General features: G+C 39.6%; 1 protein-coding gene across 1 annotated transcript in view; it reads left to right on the plus strand.

Annotated features, from left to right (window-relative positions):
- The window catches only part of Kcnt2 (potassium sodium-activated channel subfamily T member 2), a 263,490-nt gene that overhangs the window by 80,405 nt on the left and 156,643 nt on the right, over positions 1-26,442 (plus strand). The window contains exons 4-7 of the mRNA XM_042701224.1: positions 7,274-7,353; positions 9,621-9,720; positions 17,723-17,771; positions 20,864-20,923. Of these exons, the coding sequence (XP_042557158.1) occupies positions 7,274-7,353; positions 9,621-9,720; positions 17,723-17,771; positions 20,864-20,923 (289 nt within the window). The remainder of the gene's footprint in view (positions 1-7,273; positions 7,354-9,620; positions 9,721-17,722; positions 17,772-20,863; positions 20,924-26,442) is intronic.

The following is a 26,442-nucleotide window of genomic DNA, read 5'->3' on the forward strand; positions in this document are numbered from 1 at the left end:
AAATGAGGCCCTGGAATCACCAGTTTCAATATAACCAAAATACCATTTATTGCCAGACGTAGCAGGGGATATTTACAAGTGGATAATGAGCTAGTCAAAAAGCAAAGGACAGAAATCAATATACACTTCCCCCAGGGAGATGTGGTGTTTGCAGTGCTCTTTAGTAAATACGTAACAAGTGATGTAGACCCCCTTAATTAATGAGCTATGAACACAGTGAAGACACAGAGGAAATCCAGAATCCTAACTCTGTTCCAGACATAGATGAATGAATTAAGAGTCTCACTGAAATGGTGAGTCAAAGTCTTTGTCATAAGATAGAACTGAGGTCTATTCAACCCAAGTCACCTCTAGCTTTTGAAATTCAGAGGAATTTAGCAAATCAAATGAGCGAGTGGTACTAGTATATTTTCATCCTAAATATTCATTATAGTCATAAATGTAATAAATATGATAAAATAAATAGAATCCTGGGTAGATAAATGTGCAGGTAAATCTATATTAGTAAAGTTCAAAGAAAAGTCAGCAGAGAATTAACCATTAGTCAAAGGATACATCAAATTGGAAGAAGAAAAGAGATTTCCAAAGATTCACTGAAAATCTGGATTTTACATTTTGGAATTCTTATTAGGGAGGCATGGACGAGATGTTTATTCCACTCACTGTATTACTGACTCAGAGACTTCCAGAAGAACTGGAGACCCCGTTAAGCATCTGCTCAGGCATCCGACCAGCAATCTCTAAGGCCTAGTAGGTGCCAGGTACCATGTGATATACAAGAATAAGTGTGAGCAAACTCAGAACTCAGCGTGGAGCGGGTTCCTTGGAGTTCCTGCTCTAGTGGACTTTCTTCGTGTGAGTGAGAAAGCTTCCATCACCTCACAAAAAAGACTTTGTGAGTTTCCATAACCAATGACCATCATCAGGTGCCTGAAAACTATACACGCTACTGGCCACAGATCTGGAGGCCAGATACTTGAACTGCAGGTACTGGGTTGGTATGCCCTTAAACGCCTTTTCTAGGCGTTCTATGAATTGTGGTAGTGTCCCTCCTTTCCTGAATCTCCTCACATGGCCATCTTTCCATCCATCTGTTTCTGTGCCCAAGTCTTTCTTTTCTTGTAAGGACAGCGGTCATATTGGCTCGAGGATCTATTCCAGTCTGATCTCATCTTAATCTCACTATTTCTGCCATGACCCTATTCCTCAGTAAGGATACATTCTGAAATACTAAGAGGTAATACTTCAATATATCCTTTGAAGTGTGTAGTTCAAGTCTGATTCAACTTAAGGTAATAAAAAACATCTGGAAAGATGTAATTTCTACAAGTATAAAACCTAACTTAGGGTTGCAAATATAGTAACAAAATATGCTTGTGGTACATAAAGAGATTTATTTTTTATTTCTTTTGCATTGGGATCGCAGAGCGGATGTACAGAGGGGTTACAGTTACATAAGTCAGGTAGTGAGTACATTTCTTTTTGAAGTTTTACCTCTTCCCTGCTTTCTTCCAGTTTTTCCCTCCCGACCCTTTCCTTCCCTCCCCACAAGGTGTGTCTAGTGAGTGTCACGGCTGCATTTCTCCCACCATTTCTTTAGTGTCACCCAAACGGATAAACTTATATACAGGACAAAAGATACAGAGATCAAAAACAGAGACAAAAGAAAAACAAACGAACAAAACAAAAAGAACCCAAACCAAAAGGCAAAATAACATAAAACCTCTTGTTTCCATTTCCTGGAGTTCATTTCGATAAACATCATGTCACATGATCATATGCACATAACTATTGAACCATTATGATCCTCTCCTAAGAAATATCTCCCTTTGGTCTCACTGTGTGAATGTCTAGCAACATATCCAAGTGTAGGTTTTTTTTTGTCTTTTTCCATCCAGTGTGTTTACTTGTAGATTTATGGGCACTTTTTAGTTACAACAAATGAGGGAAAGACTTAGAAAAAATTATATTAAGTGAAGTAAGCCAGATGCAAAGAAACATAGGTTGCATGGTTTCCCCCAAAAGAGGTTTTACTGATGGAATCAGAACACCAGGTATGGATTTAGGTGAAAGCCATGACATAAAAGCACAGAAATTCATCAAGACAAGCAGGTTCCAGGACTGAGAGCTGCGAGGAGAGCTGTGTGTGTTGATACATCCAGATGGAGACTGTCCAGAGGGAAGCCATGGAAAGTCGAGAGCAGTGCTCTCATGCTTCTGCAGAACCAGCCTGCTATGACCTTAAAGTCCAAACAGATAATCCCTCCTTTGCCCTGAATGCTGGGGATAAAGATCTAATACGTGTGGACTCTGAGCTCATATTGCATGCTCAGAGGGAAGCTGGAGGCCAGTAGCACCAAGTAACACGGAGTAGGTGTGGACGAAGAATCTTCCTGTGAAGACGGGTAGATGGCAGTGAAGAGTTTCCCCACGGTCCTGACCTGTGTCATCCCTAAGACCCTAAAGATCTAAATGGATTGCAAGGCATTGGGATTCAAATGTCACCAAGTGCTGTTCCTGAAACTACAGTCTATTTCTGAACCTGGATCCGAATTACTTCCTGTGTTGTTAAGATGATAAGGTCTACTTTAAAATGATTAAATAAGCATCTTAAGCATAGACCAGGCAAATTACAGTTTATACCAAATACTAGAGCACTGAAATAAGAAGAAAATGGAAGGGAAAAAACGTCGGACATGAGAATAGATGCTAAGGCCACTTGATGCTGTTAGGAGAAATCTGTAATAGACAGAGCCTCTCAAAATATAAGCAGTAATTACAGTCATTACAGAGTATAAAAAATCCAAATGGCTTTCAATTCATACTTGAAGATATTAAAAATAATCTAAAGAAGATTGCAATCAAACAGTTGTAGGGACAGAAGCAAAGTTCATGATATGTGTGTGTGTGTGTGTGTGTGTGTGTGTGTGTGTGTGTGTGTGTGTGTATGAAAAAGAATTCAGCAGTATGTTATCTGACTAGCTTACTGTTACAGAAATAATTTCTTCCAAGATCATTGAAAACCAAGGGCTCTGGTGGAACTCAGTAGTACAACACGTGCCTAGTTGATTGCTGGGGTTGATTATCAATGCTGCAGTGAAACAAAAATCTCATCAGAAAAGGGTCTCAAGAATAATCATATAATAGATATAACAAAAACCCTTTTAACTGTTTTTGAATAAAATATATATATATATATTTTTTGGGTCCGGTCATGAGGCCTGAACTCTGGGCTTGGGCACTGTCCCTCAGCTCTTCAGCTCAAGGCTAGCGCTCTACCACTTGAGCCACAGCGCCACTTCTGGCCTTTTTCTTTTTGCTATGTGGTGCTGAGGAATCGAACCCAGGGCCTCTGGCTTTCAAGGCAAGCACTCTACCACTGAGCCACCTTCCCAGCCCTGAATAAAGTATTTTAATAGCCGGGCACCGGTGGCTCATGCCTGTAATCCTAGCTACTCAGGAGGCTGAGATCTGAGGATCACGGTTCAAAGCCAGTCTGGGCAGGAAAATCTGTGAGACTCTTAACCACCAGAAAACTGGAAGTGGCGCTGTGGCTCAAGGGGTAGAGCACTAGCCTTAAGCTGAAGAGCTCAGGGACAGTACCTCAGCCCAGAGTTCAAGACCCACGACTGATAAATAAATAAATAAAATAATTCACTAAATCAACAATAACGCTACAAGTTACCTTCAATCTGAAAGATGAAAGTAGGTTTTTTTAAAAAAAATAGAAATCTTATAAAAGTTTTAATAAAATATAAATATTCATTGTAATCCCAGAATCAACAGCAGGATTATTGCTGATACAGTATTGTCATCTGCTTGTAAGGAAATTATATATACTGCAACTATGTGACATTTTCTCCATAAAATAATTGTCAATGTAATTTGACAAAAAAATTAAACTCAAAATAGAAAATCTAGAGAATATCACCACTTTTGTCTGCACACCAAAGAAGAAACAAAAAAAAAATATCACTACACGGATACATAGAAGGGAATTAAATGCAATTGCCATTTATAATAGCAAAAGCAGAATTATTTTTAGTCAGAAGGGTACTGTTACTCTATTTTCTCAATATCAAGTTGTATTCAGTTGCCCAGTCTGGACTGAACTCACTTTATATCCCAGATGGGCTGCAAAATCTTGATGATCATGCCTTTGTCTCCTGAGGGCTGGGGTGACAGACACACATGGCCACATCCAAGGAGAGAAAAAAATTCACAAAACACTAACCACAGTCATAAAACATCGAGGAGCAAATGCCACGAAAATAGATAGTGAGAAAATGCATGGGATGACAACAAAGTTAACAGAACATCTTTCAATAGAAGTATGAGAACATATTTCAATAGAAGATGCCAGCAAGTAATAGCTGTGAGTTATGATAAATGTGACAAAAATGATCCTAAATTTTATCTTTTGTATAAACATGTAATAAAAATGTCATGTTAGGAAGTGTCGCAGTTAGACTTTCCTAGCTGTATTGTTCAAAACATGGCATAGTAGATGAAGTTGAATTCAAATAAAGTCAGATGGAGCAAGTGAGTAGTGAGCTAGAGGAGAGGGAAAGAGAGAAAGAAGGGAGGGAGGGAGGAACGAAGGGAGGGGGAGGAGGGAGGGAGAACGGAGGAAAGATGGAAGGGAGGGAGAGAGAGAAGAGAGAAAGAAGGGAGGGAGGGAGGAAAGGAAAAAGGGTGGAAAAGAGGGAGGGAAAGAAGTAAGGGGAGGAGAAAGTAAACGTAGAGAGGGGAGGGAAGTTAAAAACACAAAGAGCAGAAGCTAGAGAAGGCATCTTTGAATATGGAAAAGGAACTACTGAGATCTCCTTACAATTAGTTAAAGTGGTAAAGGTTTTTGAAAGAATAACCACTAAATCTGCCAAATGTGAGTGAGTCCCGCAGAACCATTGAGTAGCAGGGCATGTCTTGGTACCTGGAGGGCTCCAGTGGATGAGACAGAAGAAGGCTCTAGTCTGTACTGCCAGGAGGAAACCTGGAGGATGATGTATTTTTTTCTCTGTACCTCCACGCATGGATCCAAAAAGATTCTCTTAGCTTTCCATTTGTTTATGGCTTTGGGTTTAAACCCCATTGTGTATGTGTGTTTTTGGGTGCCAGCCGTATTTCTGCAAAAATCAGATCACAGGGCTAGCCAGTGGCTTTTCTTCACATCATTTTACCACGGTGGGGGCGGGGGAGGGGGATTTGGACTCAGACGTCACTTGAGGGAGCTAGTAGGCCCTGCAACATGGTCTTGGCTGGTAGGAAATCGCCCACGGATTGTGAGTGTAGTCCAGTCTGCTGTGTCGCTCTCCTAACATCGGAGAGCCACTCGGCTTGACACTGGTGCTGCTTTCAAAACGGAGTCATGGATCCTTTGCACCAGTATTCGCTTTATTCAACAGTAGCATCATCTCATTGGAATGATGGTGACCACCTCGATATTTATAGACAATCAAGACGTCACCCTGCACTCTTCGTATTTATTAAATATTTCCAGCCCCGTCATGTTTCTACAACTGCTCCATTCTTTTTGGAGTTCTCATCTTCCTGCTGGATTCTCTCAATGACCTCATTTTTAGGGAAAATGGTGATCTGCACAAACCCAGTGCTGAATTCCAGATACTATCTGCGGGATGGATACGCGGCCTTACAAATTGGATAATTCAAGGAAGCGAATGTGCACGGCCTTTGCTAAATGACTGGTGTAATGGCCACATGTCCTCTCTCAAATTTGCTTTGTATCCATAATAAATTTTAACCAGTTTAGCTTGATGTTTGTATGATGGTTAATTTTAAATGAACTAATGTTTTATCCAGCCATACAAGTAAAACAGACCAATTGGACAGTGGGGAGGGGATTTCTAAGATGTTAATGGAGCTCGGGTCTGAACATGTGCTCATGGCCTTTTTGTAAAGCTGAGTTATTTTCCCGTGTTTTTTTTTCCCCCTTTTGTCTCCCCATATAAATATGAAATGAAGAAAAAGAGGAGGTGCAAAATGGCAAAAATGGAAGTAGAGAATTTTTTAGGGGGAAGAGGAAAAAAGTTAGAGGGCGCTCAAGTTTTTAGAAGATATAATAAGCAGAGCATGGGTAGCTATTGATGTAAACACTGGATTGCTTTTGTGGCACAGAGGGGCTAAGTTTTGGTTCTTCCTAAGTTCTCTTGAGTGCACAGGACAGTAGAGGAGAAAACAGGACTGAAAAATCCTCATAGTATGAGAGAGAGAGCGCATGATGTATCACTTATTTTGTTCTTTCAGCTTCTCTGACAAAGAACAAAACCAAACCAAACAACAAATCCAACCCAGCCACAAACTCCCAACCCTATGTAGATTACATACTCAAAATGTTGTGATATTTAGAACAATGAAAGTAATTTTTTGCTTACACCGACATTAAAATACTTCCTTAGCTGTCTTTGGACGCCTGAACTATAATAAATATACTTGAGACTAATCGAGATGGTTGATAGTTGCTAGCATGTTATTGCACACCCAACGGTAGTTTTCCTTTTTCTGTGTATCAAACACATTGATTATATCCCTATAATGCAAAGGAGAGTTTTCAAAGGCTTTAGAGAGAAAGTTAATACATGTGTTAGAGTAGTAAGTTTTAGACTGTTGATTTTATTCCATAGTGATCTAAATATGTAATATTCGGTATATTAACCATCTACTTCATAATCTCTGGTAGCTTTAATATTCTACTTTCTGTTAACATTCCTTTGCGGATGTGTGCATATGATGCCAAATTAATAAACAAGAAAAAAATCATGGTAAATAGTGTGTCTTGCTAGGATTTAGTTGAAGTAAAGAACTTGCTAGAAATAAATCTGTGGTCCTTGACTTTCACATGAATCTGGGGTGTCGAGCATGACGTTTTCAAGCACTCAAGCGATTCTTACAGTGGAAAAACTGAGAAGATATTAACTCTTTTGGTTATCCCCAAAGAGTTAACTGTGTTTAATTTTAGTTCTGAATGACCTCCCTCAATCACATTCATTAGTACAGGTGATTAAAATTACTGCACTTGAACTACTACAATCTTTAAATTTAGAAGGTAAGTGCTTCTTTCTAAAATAATAGCAGTGTATTGCATTCTATTCTTATTTTCTGTGCTATATAATTCAGTCCAAGAGTTTAGTTTATTAAAGAATTTTATTATATATTAAGTAGAGAATTGCTAAGTTGGTCTATATTTATCTTTATCAAGTTAAAGTGCAGTTGAATTTATCTAAATTTATGCATTTAATTTTTTTTCCATTTGCAGGGTACAAGTTGAATTCTACATGAATGAAAATACATTTAAAGAGAGATTAAAGCTATTTTTCATTAAAAACCAGAGATCAAGTAAGTTATTTTTTCATTCCTGTCTTATGTGTTTGTAAATATTTCTCCCTCAAAATTCCAGCTGTGCGAAATGTTTTTCACATAGCAAAAAAATGTGGTGAGGTTGCTTGACAGACAATAAAATCGTAGGAACGATAGGTGTGAAATCTAGTACCGTGAATGTTTTAGGAACTATAAATGTTAAATCTAGTAGAGTGAATATCTCTTCCATACTTTCAATTTTCCAAATCCCACACGAATGTGGAGGCCCCTAGGAGGGCTACTTGAATTTGCACAAACATTGAGGAAGCTAACTTAAATGAGAGGAATCACACGCGTAAGTGCGAGGAGCAATGTGCAAGACTATACTTCGACAAGGCTCTGTGGTTTGACTGGCTACAGTACAAGCATAGGGTGAGTCTTAGAATTTAGCATTCCAATGACACTTATCATGGAATAAACTTGGGGAACACTGGAAATTCAGAGGGAGGTGACGTAGTCATAATCTCTGCCCTTTCAAGGTCATTGTGTCAGTGATAACTTGCTGACTTGCCTTAAGAATAATTTTGAGATCATGGATCCTATTACTATGTTCACTGCTTACAATTTCCATAACCATGAGCCTTAAGGCTCATGGTTTATGTAGATGTTTGTCTACCTGAATTTTGACAATGGAGCCCTCTTAGAGTATTTAAAATTAAATTGTCCTTCAGTAGGTAGGGACCACCTGATTTGTAAGAATTTATCCAAAGACTGGCTGCTGGTCATATTTCAATATTCAAGGTCCACCCATTAGATGTTCTTAATGGTAGACTAGCCTCTAAGTTAAAGCTGATAATAATTACAGCTCTCCTGGCCTGATTATTTACAACTGTGAAGGGGCCATGCTGTTTGAATGAAGGTATCTCCAATTTTAATAGGAGCTGTCCTGTCTTTCCAGGACAGAAAAGGTGAATTGCATTGTTTGAATCCTCCTCTGACTACCACGGAAAGCCATTCACATGAAACACACGCAAATCCATGAATAATTTAAAAGACTTCCATAAGGAAGCTAACTCATCAAATATACTCACTATTTTAATAGGAAAACCTAGAAAAAATGATATAATTAGGCATTAACCTTTCTACAGAAATGTTACAAAGTACACTCACAGACAGTGTTGTAAAAAAAATAAAGTGACATTTTACTTCTAGATTTATTAGGAAATAATTATAGGATGCACTTTCTCCAAATTTTATTCAAAATGTGTAAATCAAATACCACTGTCTAATTGCTGGCAAGATAATGCTCCTATTAATCAGACCATAAGCCTGTTTTGCTTAACCTTAATTACTTTTCTTCATCACCATTAAGTCTTACGGGCTGTACGATTGTGACCTAATAATTGAAGGGATATATGTGTGTGGTAGTCTACGTTCTCACCACATTTCACTGACATTTAACCTAATGGAGAGACATGGTTCAATTGGCTCGGGGGAAGAGAGTAGCAGGAGATGGAGAGAAGAAAGAATTGTGTTTCTTAGCATACTATTATGCTTTATCTCTCTGTAATTATACAATTAATATGCAACTTGTAATTATATAAATTGGTATATACCATTCTGCAAACATATAATTTAAAATATCACATATAATTACATAAATGTAAGTATCATTTCCCTGTTATCAATCTACAAGGTGCCCTGGAGCTCCAGGATTTATTATTTATCCTACATACATACAGGAAGCTAGATTTTATAACTCGCTCAGCTTTATCCCCCAGTTCATGGATATATAGAATTCTGAAAGTTATAAACCCACTCAAACTAGCCTTGATGGGACTTGGGTGTTGTTTTATTAATAAAAATTTATTAATTTTTTTTGCAAGTCCTGGGGCTTGAACTCAGCCTGAGCACTGTCTCTGAGCTTCTTTTGCTCAAGATTAGCACTCTACCACTTGAGCCCCAGTACTACTTCTGGCTTTTTCTGGGTATGTAGTACTGAGGAATCGAACCCGGGCCTTCATTCATGCTAGGCAAGCACTCTGCCACTAAGCCCCATTCCTAGCCACTTTTAGTGTTTAGAACCCACACTTCCTCTCAGGAAACATAGTTGGCTGCCATTTGTAGTACATGGAACTAAAATGGATCTACCATGAACTGCAGTGAGTTTAGACTATTACAGCATTGTAGTTTCTAAACAAAACCTAAGTGAGTGTTTTACTGAAAGTCAGTGTATATAACAATCCTTTGTGATCTTTCATGAACTAAGTTCAAATGAAAATCAAACTTTTGTTGTTTGTTCAAAGGTCTAAGAATACGTCTGTTCAATTTTTCTCTCAAATTATTAAGCTGCTTATTATACATAATCCGAGTGCTACTAGAAAGCCCTTCACAAGGAAACGAATGGTAAGGTACCTTTGTCTGGACTTCCAGAATATTCTTGTATTTATTTTGAATTGTATTACATACATTTTGAAGGACAAGTTGTGGAATTAATTTTTTTTCAAGATGGGAGGTGTTTGTCACAAACCAATTTGGGTTTCCTGTAATACATTAATGTTTATAAACTTTTAGCCTTGTATTGTTTTTCTAGTTGTCCAGTTGATAATACTGTATTCTGCATAATCAAACTGGTATTGCCATCCAAGATGCTGGAAATAATTTTGTTCAAAATGGCTCACTCTGTGTGTGTGTATGTCTGTGTGTGTCTGGCACAGAACATGTGCCAGTATAGTGGTTTGAACTCAGGTCTAAGGCCCCGAGTATCTGTTTTTGCTTAAGGCCAGTACTTGAGACACTGCTCTATCTGAATTGTTGGTGGTTAATTGGAGATAAGAGTCTTATTATGGGCTTTCTGACTGAGGCTGGCTTTGAATCGTGGTCCTCAGATCTCAGCCTCCAGGGTAGGTTAGGATGACAGGTAGGAGCCCCAGCATTCGGTCATCCCTGTGTCTTTAAAGACCCGAATGCAGTTCTATTCTTGATCTTTTCTACTGCTTGAAGGTTCAATCTGTATCATGCTGGATTTTTCCATATTTCCAGTTATACTGAAGTTACACTATGAATTTTTTCAATAGAAGCATAAAAGCAAGCTTGGGATTTCACGTTTAATGTCTCCAGTTTCAGATGTGGCCTGTGTAGTTCTTTCTATTGAATTAAACTACGTTGATTGACTTTCAGTTACTTTTTTCATCCACAATCCTGTTGTTTCTCTTAAATTGAACTTCTATTCATTCATGGGCTTCCTCTTGTTAGGCTCCGCCCTTTTGTATGGGTATTTAGTAAAATGTTCCACGACACATGGCTGGCCAATATATTAAGTTCACAGTGATTTTCTAAGCAGAGAGTTAAATGTGATGAGTAACTTCTCCCACGACTGTTTTCCTTTCAATGTGAAATTTTACCCTCAAATAATTAAAAGACCAGATATGAGCGTGCCACAATAGCTCATAATATGCATTTGCATGAACCGAGGATTCTTTAGTACGTTTAGATACTAAAGACTTCTTTGCATTTATTCAAAAGTGTAGAGAGACACGATGAAGATCATCCTACAAGAATTTTTATCAGGCAGTGATCTGTATGATGATTCTGCATAAAATAAAAATTGCCTAATAAAAATTTATTGGTAGATATTTCTAATAAGTTTTTTTTATTGTGAGAATACTGTACAGAGGGGTTACAATCACATGAGTAAGGTAATGAGTAGATTTCTTATCAAGCATTGTTGCCTCCTCCTTTGTTTTTCCTCTACCATTCCTTCCCTTCCACCTCCACAACTACATTCCCCCCACCCCCATTGCCTAAATTATAAAGTTCATTTTTGGACATAGCGTCTTGTACATTTTGTTGTTGCAATGGGTCCACCTGTATCCCTATTTAAACAATTTGTTTTTTCCCTTTTGTTCCCCAAATTATATCAACATCAAATACAGTGAAAACAGGGCTTATACCGTGGGGGCGGGACATACAAAGAAAAAAATCATGTACTTAGCATGCCCTGTCATCTTACAGGGAAGTCAAGTCCAGATAGAGGTACACAAGACCACTTCATACACAGAGGAATTAGGTTTTATTGGTGGTAGGGTTTGAACTCAGGGCCTTGCCTGTTGATCAGGAGCTCTATCACTCCAGCCATACCTCTAGCCCTTTTTGCTTTGGTTCTTTATGAGATGAGGTGTCACATGTATGTCCAGCTGGCCTGAACCACAATCCTCCTATTTCCACATGGCTGGGAGAGCAGTGCATGCCATAGCACCAAACTCTTGGGTGAGATGAGATCTCATAAAATCTTCACTGTGGTGGACTTAATCCCTGGTCTTCTTGATCTCTGCTTCCCCTGTAGCTAAGATTACAGGCCCTGCCAATATTCCCAGCACTCCAAGGACATTTTCAACCCGTGCAAAGATTGTTTATCTTGAGATTCTTGCTGTTTTCTGGCAAGGGACTAGTGACTTTATGTCTGTTATTTCCTGAAATACATATTTTATCATTCCTATGCTAAATGTGAAGAATCAGAGTTATTCTTCCCCTTCCTCCTCTCTGTGTGAAGACATTCGGGGTGGACCCTGAGCCTTGTAGCCTGGTTTACATCAGTGACCAAGGGAGCCGGGCCTTTCCATCTCCCAAACTGCAACCGCATGTTCAACTTCTTGGCTGCTAAAGGACATCTCAGACCTCTTCATGGCCCAGCCACCTTCTGCTGTGTCTTCCGTATTGCATGATTTGCTCACTGCACGTGGCATGATTTGCACTGGGCCACTTGAGTGAGCCACGTCCCTGGTGCGGCCGCCCTCGCTCCTCACCCTGACCCCAGCCACCTTCGATTTGGACTTCTCATTCGGACTTGGCTCCCGTCAGGCTCGTTCTTAACAGTGAGCGTCATTCCCCCTGCAAGCGCCAAGCGCCAAGCGCCAAGGATAACCCAGAGCTCCTTCCTCTCCACCCATTCTTGTGCACGCCCTGCCCCTGCCCTCCCTGGTCGTGGGGGGCACGGCTGGGTCTGGCCATCAGATCACACAAGGCACGTTTCCTCAACACAACCAGGTGTTTACGTGCACGTTGAATGTGTGTGGTTTAATATCAAGCTTTGGCTGGTTGGCTTGTTTTCCCTATCAGACTTGACATTCCATGATGGCTTAGAGGTTGTTGGCCTGCATCTCCACAGCCTGGGCCCATGAGTCATAGTGGATGAGTAAAACACTTCCTCTGTGCTCTCTCCTCCTGCCGTCTGCCTTCTACTCTAGTAGCGTGGGGCTCAGCTTCTTCTGCCTCATCTCATGGCTCCTTTTTAGAAACGTGTTTCCCATCTCTCCCTTCCTCCCCCGACCACTAACTGTGGTTCAACTTGTGTCAGGGATGCCTGGATTATTTCTGGGATCACAATGTCTTGGCTATACCTTAATCTGAAGCTCTCAGCGGGCATCCGGCCCTTGTGAGGGTTACAAGTGGTATCTGGACACAGCCAGGACAACCCTCTCCCACGAGCGCGTTGCATTTCCTTCGGCCATTTTCCTACCTTCTCTGTATTCTTATCCAAGACCAGGACCATGCCATCTCTGCCTCTTTTCCTCTCGTTCTGCGCAGGAGATTTGTCGAGGCAGGCAATAGGAGGGAAGCAGTGAAATGATGCCCAACTGTCACGATATTTGACACAATGCAGCTGATTGGGGATCGCAGCCCAGTGACGTGATACCGTTGATGACTCTGTTTTATTAAGCACGGTGCACGTGAAAAGCTTCCTCCTGGTAGCATGCTACAGTTGAATTTTTTAAAACACTTGGTGATTTAGAAATGAAACAGATACAAGAGAGACCCCCAAAAATCACAAAATGATTCACGAAGAGCCTTTCCACGTGGGGTGAAGGTTGGGGGAAAGCACCAGCAGGTGATGGCAGAGTAAAGTCATACCGTTTGGAAACCATAGTTTCCTACAATTAGCTTGTAGGCGACATTGCTAGGAGTAGTTAGCCGTCATTACAGAGGCTATACATCTGACAAATCAGATTACTGTAATTAAAAAAGACATGCCATGAGCTAACTTGCGGTTCCATGTTAAGCACCATATTCTGTTTAGATCTCATTGTCAGTGCAGCCCTGGTTAATGAAAAGCAGAAGTAGCCTTGGTGGGCGCAGAGTCTATTTTAGAATAATGAAACTCATTCAGCAGGGAGATTTATTGAATTAGAGCTTCTGACATGACAGGCTGGCAGGTATTTTATGCTGTCTGGGCTTCATTTATAAACTCCCTCAGGAATCAAAACCTCTATGAAAGTGTGGCCCAACGGGCAAATGGAAGGATAGGAACATCATTTTACTGTTAAGGTCTGACACTGCAGGTAGGAGCTGGCCCGTGTGGACAAAACGCAGTTTGGGATTCCAAAGTGTTGACAAAGGACAGGCACCGCAGGATGTCGTGTGTAAGTTAGATCAAAAGGCAAGACCTGAGCTGCGTGTGTTTCCACTTTAAAAATTATTAAAAGAGGCCAGGCGCCAGAGGCTCACGCCTGTAATCCTAGCGACTCAGGAGGCTGAGATCTGAGGATCACGGTTCAAAGCCAGCCCGGGCAGGAAAGTCCATGAGACGCTTATCTCCAATAAACCTCTAGAAAATCAGAAGTGGCCCTGTGGCTCAGGTGGTAGAGTGCTCACCTTGAACTGAAGAGCTGAGGGACAGCGCCCAGGCCCAGAGTTCAAGCCCTGTGACTGACAAAAAAAAAAAAAACACAAAAAACTAAAAGGATTATTGTGCTTTGTGCATCAAATGACAGAGATGAAAGTAGGAAACACATAAACCTTTATTTATTTGCTTATTTATTTAGTTAGTTAGTGCTCATCCTGGGGCTTGAATTCAGGGCTTGGGCTCTGAGTCTGAGCTTCTTTATATTCAAGAATAGTAGTGCTCTACCACTTGAGCCACAGTGCCACTTCCGGTGTTTTCTGAGTTCTTTATTGGAGATAAGAGTCTCATGGACCTTCCTGCCTGTCGTGGCTTTGAATTGTGAGCCTCAGATCTCAGCCTCCCGAGTAGCTAGGATGACAGGAGTGAGCCCCCGGCCCCCAGGTCTATTTTTCTACTACTCAGAGTCGAATAGTTTCTATTTGCTTCGTCTCAGAATAAGTAGCCAAATGAAAGAATTTTGTTCACATTGTTTGCTCGAGTTGGTTCTTTTTTCCCCTGTGTTTTGGTAAAGTGATTTTCATTCAGTAATTCATGATTTCGTGACTGACTCATGCTTAGGATGGCATGAATCCATATGACAGGGAGAACGAAGTAGAAATCACCCGAGACCCCGACACGTAGGAAGGCCCTTGGGGATTTAAAAATGTCCTGTATGAAGTCTCTCTGTGTGCACATCGGTATACAACACATGACCCGCAATGTTAGTTTTTTCTCAGTGATGATGTTGTTGTAGAAGATGATGAGGATGCTACTTTAATTCACTTATTAGATCCACTTATGTTTCTGCTGTAAGTAATCCTGCAGTGCCGTGTGCCTGTGTGGGCTTTTTTTCCTTCCTGTGCTTTTTATCTATGAGATTGGAAGGACCATGTGGCCTTGGTTTTATTTGCTTCTCCTTGTTTTGCAGCTTATATAGGAGTTTGTAGATCAGATTGCACATGAACATTAGGTTTTCATGGGAAATCCATTTTTTTTTGAAGAACACTAGCTTTCTACCAAATGGATACATTTTCTTGTCTTTTTGAAAAATCGAACTTAATAGTAAGGAAATTGGTGACAAGGTGGCTTTTCATTGGAATTTCTCATCTCATTGAAATGTATATATTGGAGATACATAGATATTTTTCATGTGTTGTCATTTCTTTTACATGACATAGTCCTTTTTATTTTAACTCAGTGAATTACACTTGCTAGGCAGACACTCTACTCCTTGAACTATGCTTTCTGCCCTTTTATGCTTTAGTGCTTTGTTTTTAGATAGGATCTTTTCTTTTCAGATGAGTTCTTGGACTAAGATTCTCTGGCCTCTGGCTCTTGCATAACAGTGACCACAGTTGGAGCTCTCAGTAACTTTTTGTCCAGATTATTCTTGATCTTCTCCATCATATATGTATATCTATATCTTATATATAATCTTATTTAACTTATCAATTTCTACAGCATTTCCATTGTTTACAAGAAAATATCCTAGATGAAAGATAATACCTTCAGTTAAAAATAACCAGATCTTAGTAAGTCTATGTTATTTATCAGTTTCCCTCTGAAAGCGCTCTCCGACTTAGGTTTAGCTATCTATTTTATAGTTTTCCAGGGACTACTCTACTTGGTTGTTTAGAAGTTGTTGAAGTCCATGATTTCTCTCTCTGCCAGCACCAAGCATATGTCCTCCTCCACTCTGACATTCCTTGTTTGTGTCTGATTTCTCAAATGTGACTGAGAATATAACAGAAATGTGTTGGGAAGATAGTGAACTCATCATCTCTATCTGTGTCTTGCCTGGCATCGTGCAGCATTAAAATGGATGTCTAGTCTACTATGTGCCTGTGAGTAATATAGATGTATTAGTAAATGTTCGAGCACTTGGCATGCTGGTGGTGACATCCCTTAAGGATACAAGCTTTCAAACAATTGCCACGTTTCAATGGAGAGATGTGGAGGAGAGATGTAGTGAACCCCACTAAGACATTGGTTGATGCCATTGTCAACTGGAATTCTCAGAGCTTTCTCTGGTGACACAGGGACAGAGGGTTCAGCCAAGAGCCCTAGACAACACCCCTAGACAGAAGATTCAAAAGGCTTGTAGTGGAAAGGCGATGCGTACACTTGAATAAGTCTAGGATTTCTGTGACAAGGATTTTGGTCTATACTTTGTGCGTGTGTGTGTGTGTGTGTGTGTGTGTGTGTGTGTGTGTGTGTCTGCATTGGTGCATGAACTCAGGGCCTCAGGCTCTCACTTGGCTTGATTGCTTAAGTTTGAACCACACCTCCACTTCTGGGTTTTGGCTGGCTAATTTGAGATATGAGTCTCATGCATTTTTCTGCCTGAGCTGGCTTTGAACCGTGATCCTCAGATCCTCAGTCATTAGGGTTACAGGTGTGAACTACAGAGCTCTGCTTGTAAACAACATTTGGAGAAGACATTTGTGATCTATTACTATATAATGTTTTGTGCCAATGTCCCTTACTGGTTTTTGTAATCTATTAACTATTTTTATAGAAATACAGGGGCTGGGAAGGTGGCCCAGTGGTAGAGCGCTTGCCTTGCATGCATGAGGCCCTGGGTTTGATTCCTCAGCACCACATAAGCAGAAAAAATCCAGAAGTGGCAATGTGGCTCAAGTGGTAGAGTGCTAGCCTTGAGCTGAAGAGCTGAGGGACAGCGCCCAGGCCTAGGGTTCAGGCCCCAGGACCGACAAAAAAAAAAGAAAAGAAATACAGATCTGAAATAGTAATGTGTCCTCTATTCTCAATTACTAACTTTATGCTTATTGTTTATACTGTTGACTTTGTATTACACAACTATTAACACACTTAAAACTGGGTGCCAGTGGCTCATGCCTGTAATCTTAGTTATGCCGGAGGCTAGGGTCTGAGCATCAGGACTCTAAATTAGTCCAGGAAAGACTAACTTAGAATCCTGGAAAAGGAGGTATGGCTCACGCGGTAGATTGCAGTCAGCCTTGAGTGAAGAAGCGAAAAAGGACAGCGCCCAAGTCCTGAGTTCAAGCCCCAGTATCAACACAAAATCACAACAGCAAGAACAAAAACCTCAAAGATAAAACAGAGCTTTAGCAGATCCTTATATAAGTATTCAGTGAAGAATTATCCGGCAAAGAGTTTGGTTTGTTTTCCTTTCCCCTTGCAGGCTATATCCATGTTTAAGTGATGACCTGTTTTTATTTTCATTCATTGTTAACAGTAACCAAAAAATGAAATGAAAAGAGACTTTCTCACAGCCCCACAAACTAAACACCTAGAAATGGAAACTCAGAAGAGGGGACTGGGGTCAAGGAGAGGGGAGGAGACGAATGAAGATAGGAAGTGGGGAGATGGCAGTCCTAATACTCAAGGTCTGACTTACAAAATTAAGAAGAGTGAAGGAGAGCGTGAGCTGGGAGGGTGGAGAGAAACCTCGAAGGGCTGACATGGATCCAGATGCATTGTATTCATAGACGGCTTTGTTACATGGCCACTTCTTTGGACAAGTATTTAAGTGTAATAAAGTAAATATTAAAAACGAGGATGGGTTTTGCTGGAATACAGATGATTCTTACCAAGAAAGGCAAAGATCAGTGACATTTTTCTAAAGGTAATTTGCATATCTCACTGTCTCTTTAATGGTAGCATTATTTTAGTACTTCAAACAGTAATTGAAGTCTCTAAAAGCATGATTTTTTAAAAATAATTTGTTGTTTTAAACTAACATTTATACCTTTCTTTTCTTAGGTCTCACATCTTTTGGGTGAATAGAAGTCTCCCTCTATGGGGATTGCAGGTTAGGTTCAATTTTCTCTTATTCCTACATTTCTGGGTTGAGAGTCATGTGTCATAAAGATATATGACTGTAGAAAGAATTGTTGAGATTCAAAGTAAGTTTTTCTTTCCTCCGAATGTTTATTCATATTTTAGACTAATGTTTTTATTGCTTTTGTCTTGCTTTCCTCAGTGGCTCATTCTGTCTTGTGATAATTTCCTTCTGATCAGGGTTAGACTCTAGACAGTATAAGAATATGGAGGAAATAATAATAAGGATTTATTTTTTCCAAACTGCTTCATTTGTATATTTCTGTTTTGGATTTACTTGAAAGTCAAGACCAAGGCCCATCAAGTATCTCTACTTTTTACCTTATACCATCCTGGGCACATGATTGAATCCCTTAGGTAGTTTTTGAATGAATACATGAGTCCTGACACTGATAGTTAGAGCTAAGTTCCCAAGTAGCTAATTGTGTAAATAGGAGAACAAAACATTATTCTGTAAGAAGAGTCCTTAAGAAAGGGCTCTTTCTTACAGAGAGAGCAGCATGTCTGAAATACCTTCTTAAGCAATTACCCAGAATTCTGTCACAGACTTCAAATTGGAGATTCAAAAACAATTGAGTTGGGGGAAGGGGAAGCATTAGAGATCCACGGATTCTGAGCTTTCTTTAGAACACGCTCAGATCAAAGGTTTGCCTTATTTTTTAATGCTGTGCTGATTGGGAGGTCTACACATTGTCGTAATGAATCGAATCTGTGTTGTGATAATTACACAATCAGAATTTTACTATGGACATGACATGGTTTATTGAGGTGAAGTTCATTTTTATGTTGGTTTCCATTGGTTTTTGTTTAGATGTCACATTCCTATATGAACAATTCTTTCCCCATACTTATGTTTTCATTGAAAATATAGTCAGTTATTCGCACACCTAGATTTCTGTTTCCCTTTCGACTAAAATGAATTAGTGATTTATGAATATTCATCTATTGTCTCCAATATATTTTGATCTATTCAAATTCATTTTATTTAATAGTCTTGTTTTAAAAAGAATACTCTTCTCTAAAAAGAATTCCAAGTAACATGCTAAAAATATCTTAAGGATCATCTAGCAATATGCACCTCTGGGAAGCAGCCTGGCTGATTTAATTTAGTAGCTTGTGGAGAAAATCAAGGAGCTTAAACTTTGTTATTGTAATCATGCCCGGCTCTTGAATGTGATCGTGACATCTTTTATTTATACACTAAACAGGTGTCTATTTTTATTTCTCCCATTTTGTTTTTATTCCAAGATGGCGACTTAAACTCGGTCCTTGATGCTTTTACTCATTGGCTGTTGTTCTAACTCAGCAACACTTCCAACCTCAAAGGATTGGTTGTTTCTTTTCTTTTTGTCCCCATATCCATATTCAATATTCACATAAATTAAAAACTTTCATTCCAGTACCAGACAACACTTAAAACTAGAAGCTATGTGTCTTTTCAATTCAGATCTTAAAAACCTATTAACAAGCCAGGAGCCAGTGGCTCACGCCTGTAATCCTAGCTACTCAGGAGGCTGACATCTGAGGATTCGCCCAGATGAATTAACTACTCAAAATCCAGAAGTAGTTCTGTGGCTCAAGTGGTAGCGCACAAAGAGGCTCAGGGATAGTGCCCAGGCCCTGAGTTCAATCCCCACAACGGACAACAACAAAACACAACAAAAAAGAAAACCTACGAACACATGTGTTTATTACTTGAATCTATTCTTTTATTCCTTTAAATTATTTGAGACTCTTAACCCAGAATAATTTCTGCAGTTCTTTTTTCTAGCTATATGTTTTCTGTTGTGATGACGTTTTTCTGACGTTGATGGTAGAAATTGAGTCTATCATAAGGATTCTAGGAAGACGTGTTTTTAAGAGGGTTTTGTTCCTCAGCTGTCAAGGAAGAATTGGTTACAAATTTCTTTGAAATGAATCCTGAAAGTGTTCCGAAGTGTTGATGATGTTCTATGTTTAGATTCCCCTCTGTGTAAGGTGGATGATAGAGTTAAATATATTCAGTATGGTTCTGGGCTTGAAATCAAGGTCTGGGCTCTGGGCTCTGTCTCTGAGCTTTGCTTGCTCAAGGCTTCGTGCTCCAGCACGTGAGCCATAGCTCTCCTTCTGGCTTTTCAAAATTTAATTTATTTTTATTTTTTTATTTAATTTGTTTTCCTTCTGGCTTTTTGGTGGTCAGTCGGAGATAAGAGTCTCACAGACGTTCCTGCTGGCTTTGAACAGCAATCCTCAGCTCTTAGCCTCTGGAGATTTACATGTGTGAGCCATCAGTGCCCAGCTCATATGCTTTTATTTTCTGTATTTCTATGAAGGAAATACTGATTCTGGTAGTGGTATTGCTGGGAAGGGGCAGTTGGTTTGGGTGTGCAATTGTGTGTGATCGTAGACGCTAGGAAGGAACACACACACATGCACACATAAAAAGAAAAACAAAAACCCTTTTTCTGTTTTGGTAGTAGTGGGGTTGGGGAAATAACCGCCTTGTGCTTGCTGGCAGGTACCCCGCCCCCTGAATCAGACACTTAACCTTTTTTGCATTATTTGTTTTATTCTGCTTTTTGGGTAGCAGCTTGTCTTTTTGCCGAGAGCTGTCCTTGGCCCTCTATATAGCTCATGTAGCTGGGATTAGAGTGGTACACCACCACTCCTGTCTTGTTTGCTGAGCTGAGGGTCTCACTATCTTTTCTGCCTGGTCTGGTCTTGAACCATGATCCTCCCAATATCTACTTTTGAGTAGCTGGGATTGCAGGTGTATGTACCATCACGCAGAGTCCAAGAACAAGTCCTTTATGTATTATGAGGATCTGGACAGATGCTAGAATTGATCAAAACTAAACTAGCATAAAGGAGACAGGATATACAGTAGGAAACAGCAGAGGCTATACAATCTGCCATGTGCTAGGTCTGTCATCGGTGTAAAGATCCTAAACACACACACACACACCACATATACACAAAGTATCTACGCGCGGCTGTGTATTTATGTAAATTTAGCAGAATGATTCTGACTGTGGATTTTAACTCTATCGCCTTTTCTCACTGAGTTACGATGTACATTTTTAGGTCTCCGTGGCCTTGATCAGTCTGTTTGAGACCATCCTGCTTGGCTATCTCAGTTATAAGGTGAGTGATTTTCCCGAGCACGGCTACGGGCTCCGCGTGTTTCCCCAGTCTTGGTTTCCCTACGACTCCTGCTTGGGAATCGGGCAGGCTTTTCTTAAACCTCCGTAATTGTGTTGAGCCTCTCCAGCAGGTGCTAAGCACTATGGCAATAGAGTGAGGCTGCTTTGAGAGCCCCTTCACTAATTCGGATGGCTTTATTGACTTCCACGTTTGTCGCTGTTAAGGCAAATGGAAGGGAAAGTCTGCATTTTTATGCTCTTTTGTCTTGGCTCATAATGTGTGTAATTTTTTTTTTGACAGAGTAAAACTATGTCTGTTAGGAAATATTTTCGCCAATGATGCTAATTAGTGGTGAGGCTTATGATTTTTGGCTAACGCCACCTAGCAAATTGTTATTGGAGTGCTTTATGGTGGGGAATTTGATGCATCTTTCCTCAAGGAGTTTCCACTGCAGAGACGGGAAGAGGGCTTCCTGTGACGTGTAAGTAAAGTAGGCCATGAGGCCAAGGAGAGAGGTGGTAACTTGGATGGGAAGGAAATACTTGCCTGATCAGCAGTCCTGCAATCAGCGATGTCCATAAAAAACAAGAGGGAAAGACCGAGGAGGTTTGATAGAACTGGCAAAGAAGTTATGTGGAAAATGCATTCGCATTGGATGGCTAATAAATGTATACAAATGGTGATTCTCACATCTCAGCCTCCTAGGTAGTGAGCCAGCGGTCCAGGTGTGAGCCTTACTGTATTCTTTTGTTCTCACGGTTTATAAAACATGGGAGTTTTAATGCGGTAATTCGGCTTTCGGAATACAAATCCAGAACCTGTGTGCAGTTCAGGTCAAAGAGACATGACGGGTCACATTGCTGGACAGTGTTAACCAATGGTGAGGAGCTAGTCAGCGAAGTAAAGGGTCCAGGTGGATGGACATTGCACGGGCTCATTAGTTAGGGAGTATGGAGAGAGAAACACATGCCATTTTAAAGCCATGTGAGTCAGGATGACTGCTATTATGGTAGTCAAATTAAGAGAGAATCATAAAAAGAACAAAAGAAAAAGAATACCAACAGGTTGCTGTGCAGATAGGTGGGCTTAATGGAATCGGACTCGGAGATGATGGATTCCAGGGGCCAGGGGACAGCCAGGGCAGCGGCATCTATAAGTGATTGAGGGTGAGGAGCAGGAACATGGAGGTAGAGATCGGGATTCAGTGGTCCTTCCCACAGAGATGGAAAGAGTCATAAAGGTCTCCAGCAGCTGGGTGCCTGTAGCACACACCTGTAATCCTAGCTACTCTGAAGGCTGAGATCTGAGGATCTGAGGATCCTGCTTGAAACTAGCCTATGCAGGAAAGTCTGTGCGACTTTTATTTCCAATAGACTACCTCCCCCACAAAAAGCTGGAAATGGCGCTGTGGCTCAAGTGACAGGAACAGAGCCTAGGCCCTGAGTGCAAGCCCAAGGGCTGGCAAAACAGAAAAGTCTCTTGCAGGGCAGAATCTCCATAGTAGAATGGAAGGCTTGGGTTCATTGTTCTGGAAGAACAGAGCAAGCAGAGGAGACAGAGTCACGGTCTCTGGCGTTAAGAATCACCATTGTTTTTTCCTAACAGTTTATATGTTTTTACCAATACACATATTCAACCTTATCTCTTTCACAAACTCATGTATCAATTTCTTTCCTGTTTCTTAAAGCTTTATTTATGAATATTTATTCTCCCTTATAGTTTTATAAATGTATAATTATACATATATACGTGACTTCTATATAATTATAAATAAGATATATAATTTTATATTATTTATTTCTTATTTATATTTGTTCTTGGTAGTACTGAGATTAGGACCTGGATAGGGGCCTCCCCATTGCTAGGCAGATGCTCTTCTATCAGAGCCATGCCTCCAGCTCTTGCAGCTTTGGTTAGTTTGCTTCTAGTAAGATTCTCACACTTTTTCCTGAGGCCAAGCTTGGGCCATCCTCCTCCTACCTCTGCTTCTCACATAGATAGGGTCACAGATCTGTACGAGGAAGCTGGCATATTCTTTCAGCTAGAGCGTTGCTACCTTTGTACCCATGTTTTTCTCCAACTATGATCCTCCTAGCTCTGCCTCCTAAGTAACTGGGGTTGCAGGCTGTGGTGGGCTAGCAGGCCAAGTTTTCAAACATACTGTTACTGTCATCTACAGAAAAGAACACTAATTTCTATGAAGGTTAGATTACTGAATAGGAACTTACAGACGAAAAACAACAACAAAGATTTCGAAATATAGAAGGGATAGTTAAATAATTATGAGAAGAATAAAGTTTTAGAAATACCTAAGGAAGGAAAGTATTTTGTGGGAGCACGTGAGCATTGGCAAGTATGAGGAGCTTCTGGAAGGCTAAATAGCAAATGCTATTTAGCTATTCACCTGCGAATGACCAGGGTCAATGGAGCGCACTGAGGTTATAAATAAATAAATAAATAAATAAATAAATAAATAAATAAATGGTTGAGTGGAGAACTTTGGCTGCCTGAAGGAGATTTCTAGAGAAAATGAACAAAGCAGAAATGGCTCCCTGAGAATTGTTTGCAATGTTTGAACCAAAAGGAATGGGACAGAGAAAAATAGACAGAAGAGGGAAGGTTAATGAAAACAGTGGAAAAGGAAACTGAACTGAGAGATTTAGGAAGTTGTTTTTCCTTCCTGAGAATTGAGAACATGCCACATGATCCATCAGGGAGTATTTCAAAGCTTGAGGAAGTAGAAAGCCTGGACAGGGCTGTCACACGTGCATGCATCCATTACCTGAAGAGAGCCAGATTTTTATAAGCTGTACAGACTAGGGGACAGTCTTTCAGTGGTTCATTTCTCCTTGCCAAAATACATGCTCTGTATTTCTATCCTGATTGAGAAATCTGGATTTCTTTTGCACTCTCATGAAACAAAAGCAACATCTATAAATAAATTTAAATCTTGATCAGAACAAAAACCTAGTCACTAGTTCTTGAGTTCCTTCTTATGAAAATATTTGTTGTGTGTTGAATAATGCACAAAAAGTAATCCAGTTAACCAAGTAGACCTGAGCTTTATGGGTAAATCTGTCCTATCTCTCTCTGTACTACAAGCATATTTGCAGAAATATAACACAGCCAAGATAGTCTTCATTTGTGAATGCATTTGCTTCAAATGTTAGCTTATGCTGTCATGTGAAAACCACTTTGGTGTTTTGCTAAAAGAACTCTTTAGTTCTAATTTTAAAAAGTCATTGAAAAACACACACAGAGATGCCGGATAATTTTCCACTGCAATTATAGGATGATGGCATTTATAATTAATTACTTCCTCTCATTTATAAAACGGGAGCAGAACATTGTCAGACTTCGCATGCAGGGTTGGATGAAACACAAGCTTTCCACCCTGACCCTCATAAACATTAATGGCTTCGATGGGAGAGAGGGAGATGTTAAAGTCCAGTAATTTACAGAGGAAGGAGAAAGGAGAAAAAAAGACCTTTGTGACCACAGAAGGGTAAAATGCTATTAATTATCTTCTTTTCCTCTCCTGAATTTGTGAAATCCTTGAACTTGTTTGACTTCTCCACAGTGCTGTGGAAACTTCTTTGGAATACAGATATTAAAAAACTGGGAATTGTTTGTGGACTATAAATAAGAACTGGAAATGTACTCTTCTCTTCACACTGGGTTTTCAAGAAAAGCCATAGGCACATATGCAGAAATGGATATTTCCTTACATCAGCGATTGGACACCTTCCTAATGCTGTTTTTTTTGACATTTAGTGTCCTGAAATATCAACATGACTAGCAAATCAGCATATATTTTTTCTCATATTTATTGGCATATTGCATGTGTGCGTAATTCATACTTTTTATATATTACCTATGTGTAGATACATAAATATTGCATACACTGAGTGTCTTCATATGAACAAATACAGTGTTTTATAAGCACCCTCTCGCCCCTCCTTGGAATTAGGCATTCATTATTTTGGAATTAGGCATTCTAAAATCAGCAATCATCTAACCTTTAACAATTAAAGCAGTTTAATCTGTCATGGAGACGGGAACAAAATCAGCAAACACATACAGTGCATTTTGAAGTTAGCAGATAATGAAATAAAATCCACTGTGTCAACCGATTTTATCAGTTGTCCTAGCCAAGTACAGATGTCTGCCTCTCTGATTTCTCCATTCATGCTTATAGCTACTTGACAAAATGAACACAGTAATTCCCAACAGTAAAGTTTTAACTGGATTACTATAAATACCCTCTAATTCTTTATCAACCTCTTTCAAAATAGAACTCTATTTATACGCACATATTCATTAAGTCCAAGAGAAACAAAAACAAACTCCCACAAAACCCTCAAACTTCTGCCAACCAAAAATTAGCATACCTAGAAGCTTTTGTTAAGTTTACAATTGTTTTTCTTATAATCACTTTACGAAAAGTTACAGATCTAAAAAAATGCAGCCCTATCCATAAAGGTTTTTTTTTTTTTCTTTTCTAGAAAGGAACAAAGAATTTAGTTCAAGTCTCATGTATGCATCACTCTAAGTAAGGCTAGTTCTTTCTACTAGGTGCTGGACAGTTAAAACTAATTAAGATTGGGTTTACGTCACTATTTTCAATTCATTTAAGGAAGATGAGAGCAGCCCTGTCATTATATGTTAAATATTGATTTTTTTATCATTTATGAATACAGTATGTATCTGTATGTGAGGACATGCACCTGTACTTCAGCACTCCTGCAAATTCCAGCAAATTCAAGGTTTATCTGGGAAACATGACATGAGTCTCTGCCTTAAAGAGCAAAGAAATAAAGGAAGAAAAAGTATAAGAAATCCTTTAGTCCAGCCTGGTTTTACAACAACTAAACTGCTACAGTTCATAGGATTTTTTCACTCAAGTGCTTTTTCAAATTATTTTCAGCACCAGATTTCCATTCTTGGATGATAAAAATAAAAGTAGGATAGATTTTTTTAGACAAATCCCATATTTTTCACTAAGAAATATGCCCAAGCTAACTGGAAAATGGTTAGATTGAGACATTCCTTTTTTTTACTGACTTCTAAAGAGAGCATGGTACTACTTACTTAAAACTGATTCAGATGCTAATTTAAAATTTATTTTCAAGAAGTTATATTTTGCAAGAAGGACGAGTAATGCCTTTTATCTCCACCGTGGTAATAAAATTAAGTGAGATGAATAGTTAACGGATTTGATTTCCTGCTTCTATCCATGGCAGCGTGTGAATTTGCTCTCTGTTGTCACTGTAACGGCTTGTGCTCAGCCGGCTCTGAGCTCCAGGTCAGCTGGGATTTCCTAATGCCAGTGGCATTCAGATCCTTTCCATATTTGTTTTTCATTTGAGATGATTAACGATGCATCTCTCTGTTCAGAGGACAACCTGGGATCTTAGAATTAAACCTAATGAGTATAATTGAAAATGCGGCCATTTATTTTTAGCAGGAAACATATTGTTCTCCTGTACAATTTTTGACCGTGTGAATTGGTCCTTAAT

This window comes from Dipodomys spectabilis, unplaced genomic scaffold (assembly GCF_019054845.1).
Source record: "Dipodomys spectabilis isolate Male_0828 unplaced genomic scaffold, ASM1905484v1 ptg000288l, whole genome shotgun sequence".
NCBI lineage: Eukaryota > Metazoa > Chordata > Mammalia > Rodentia > Heteromyidae > Dipodomys > Dipodomys spectabilis.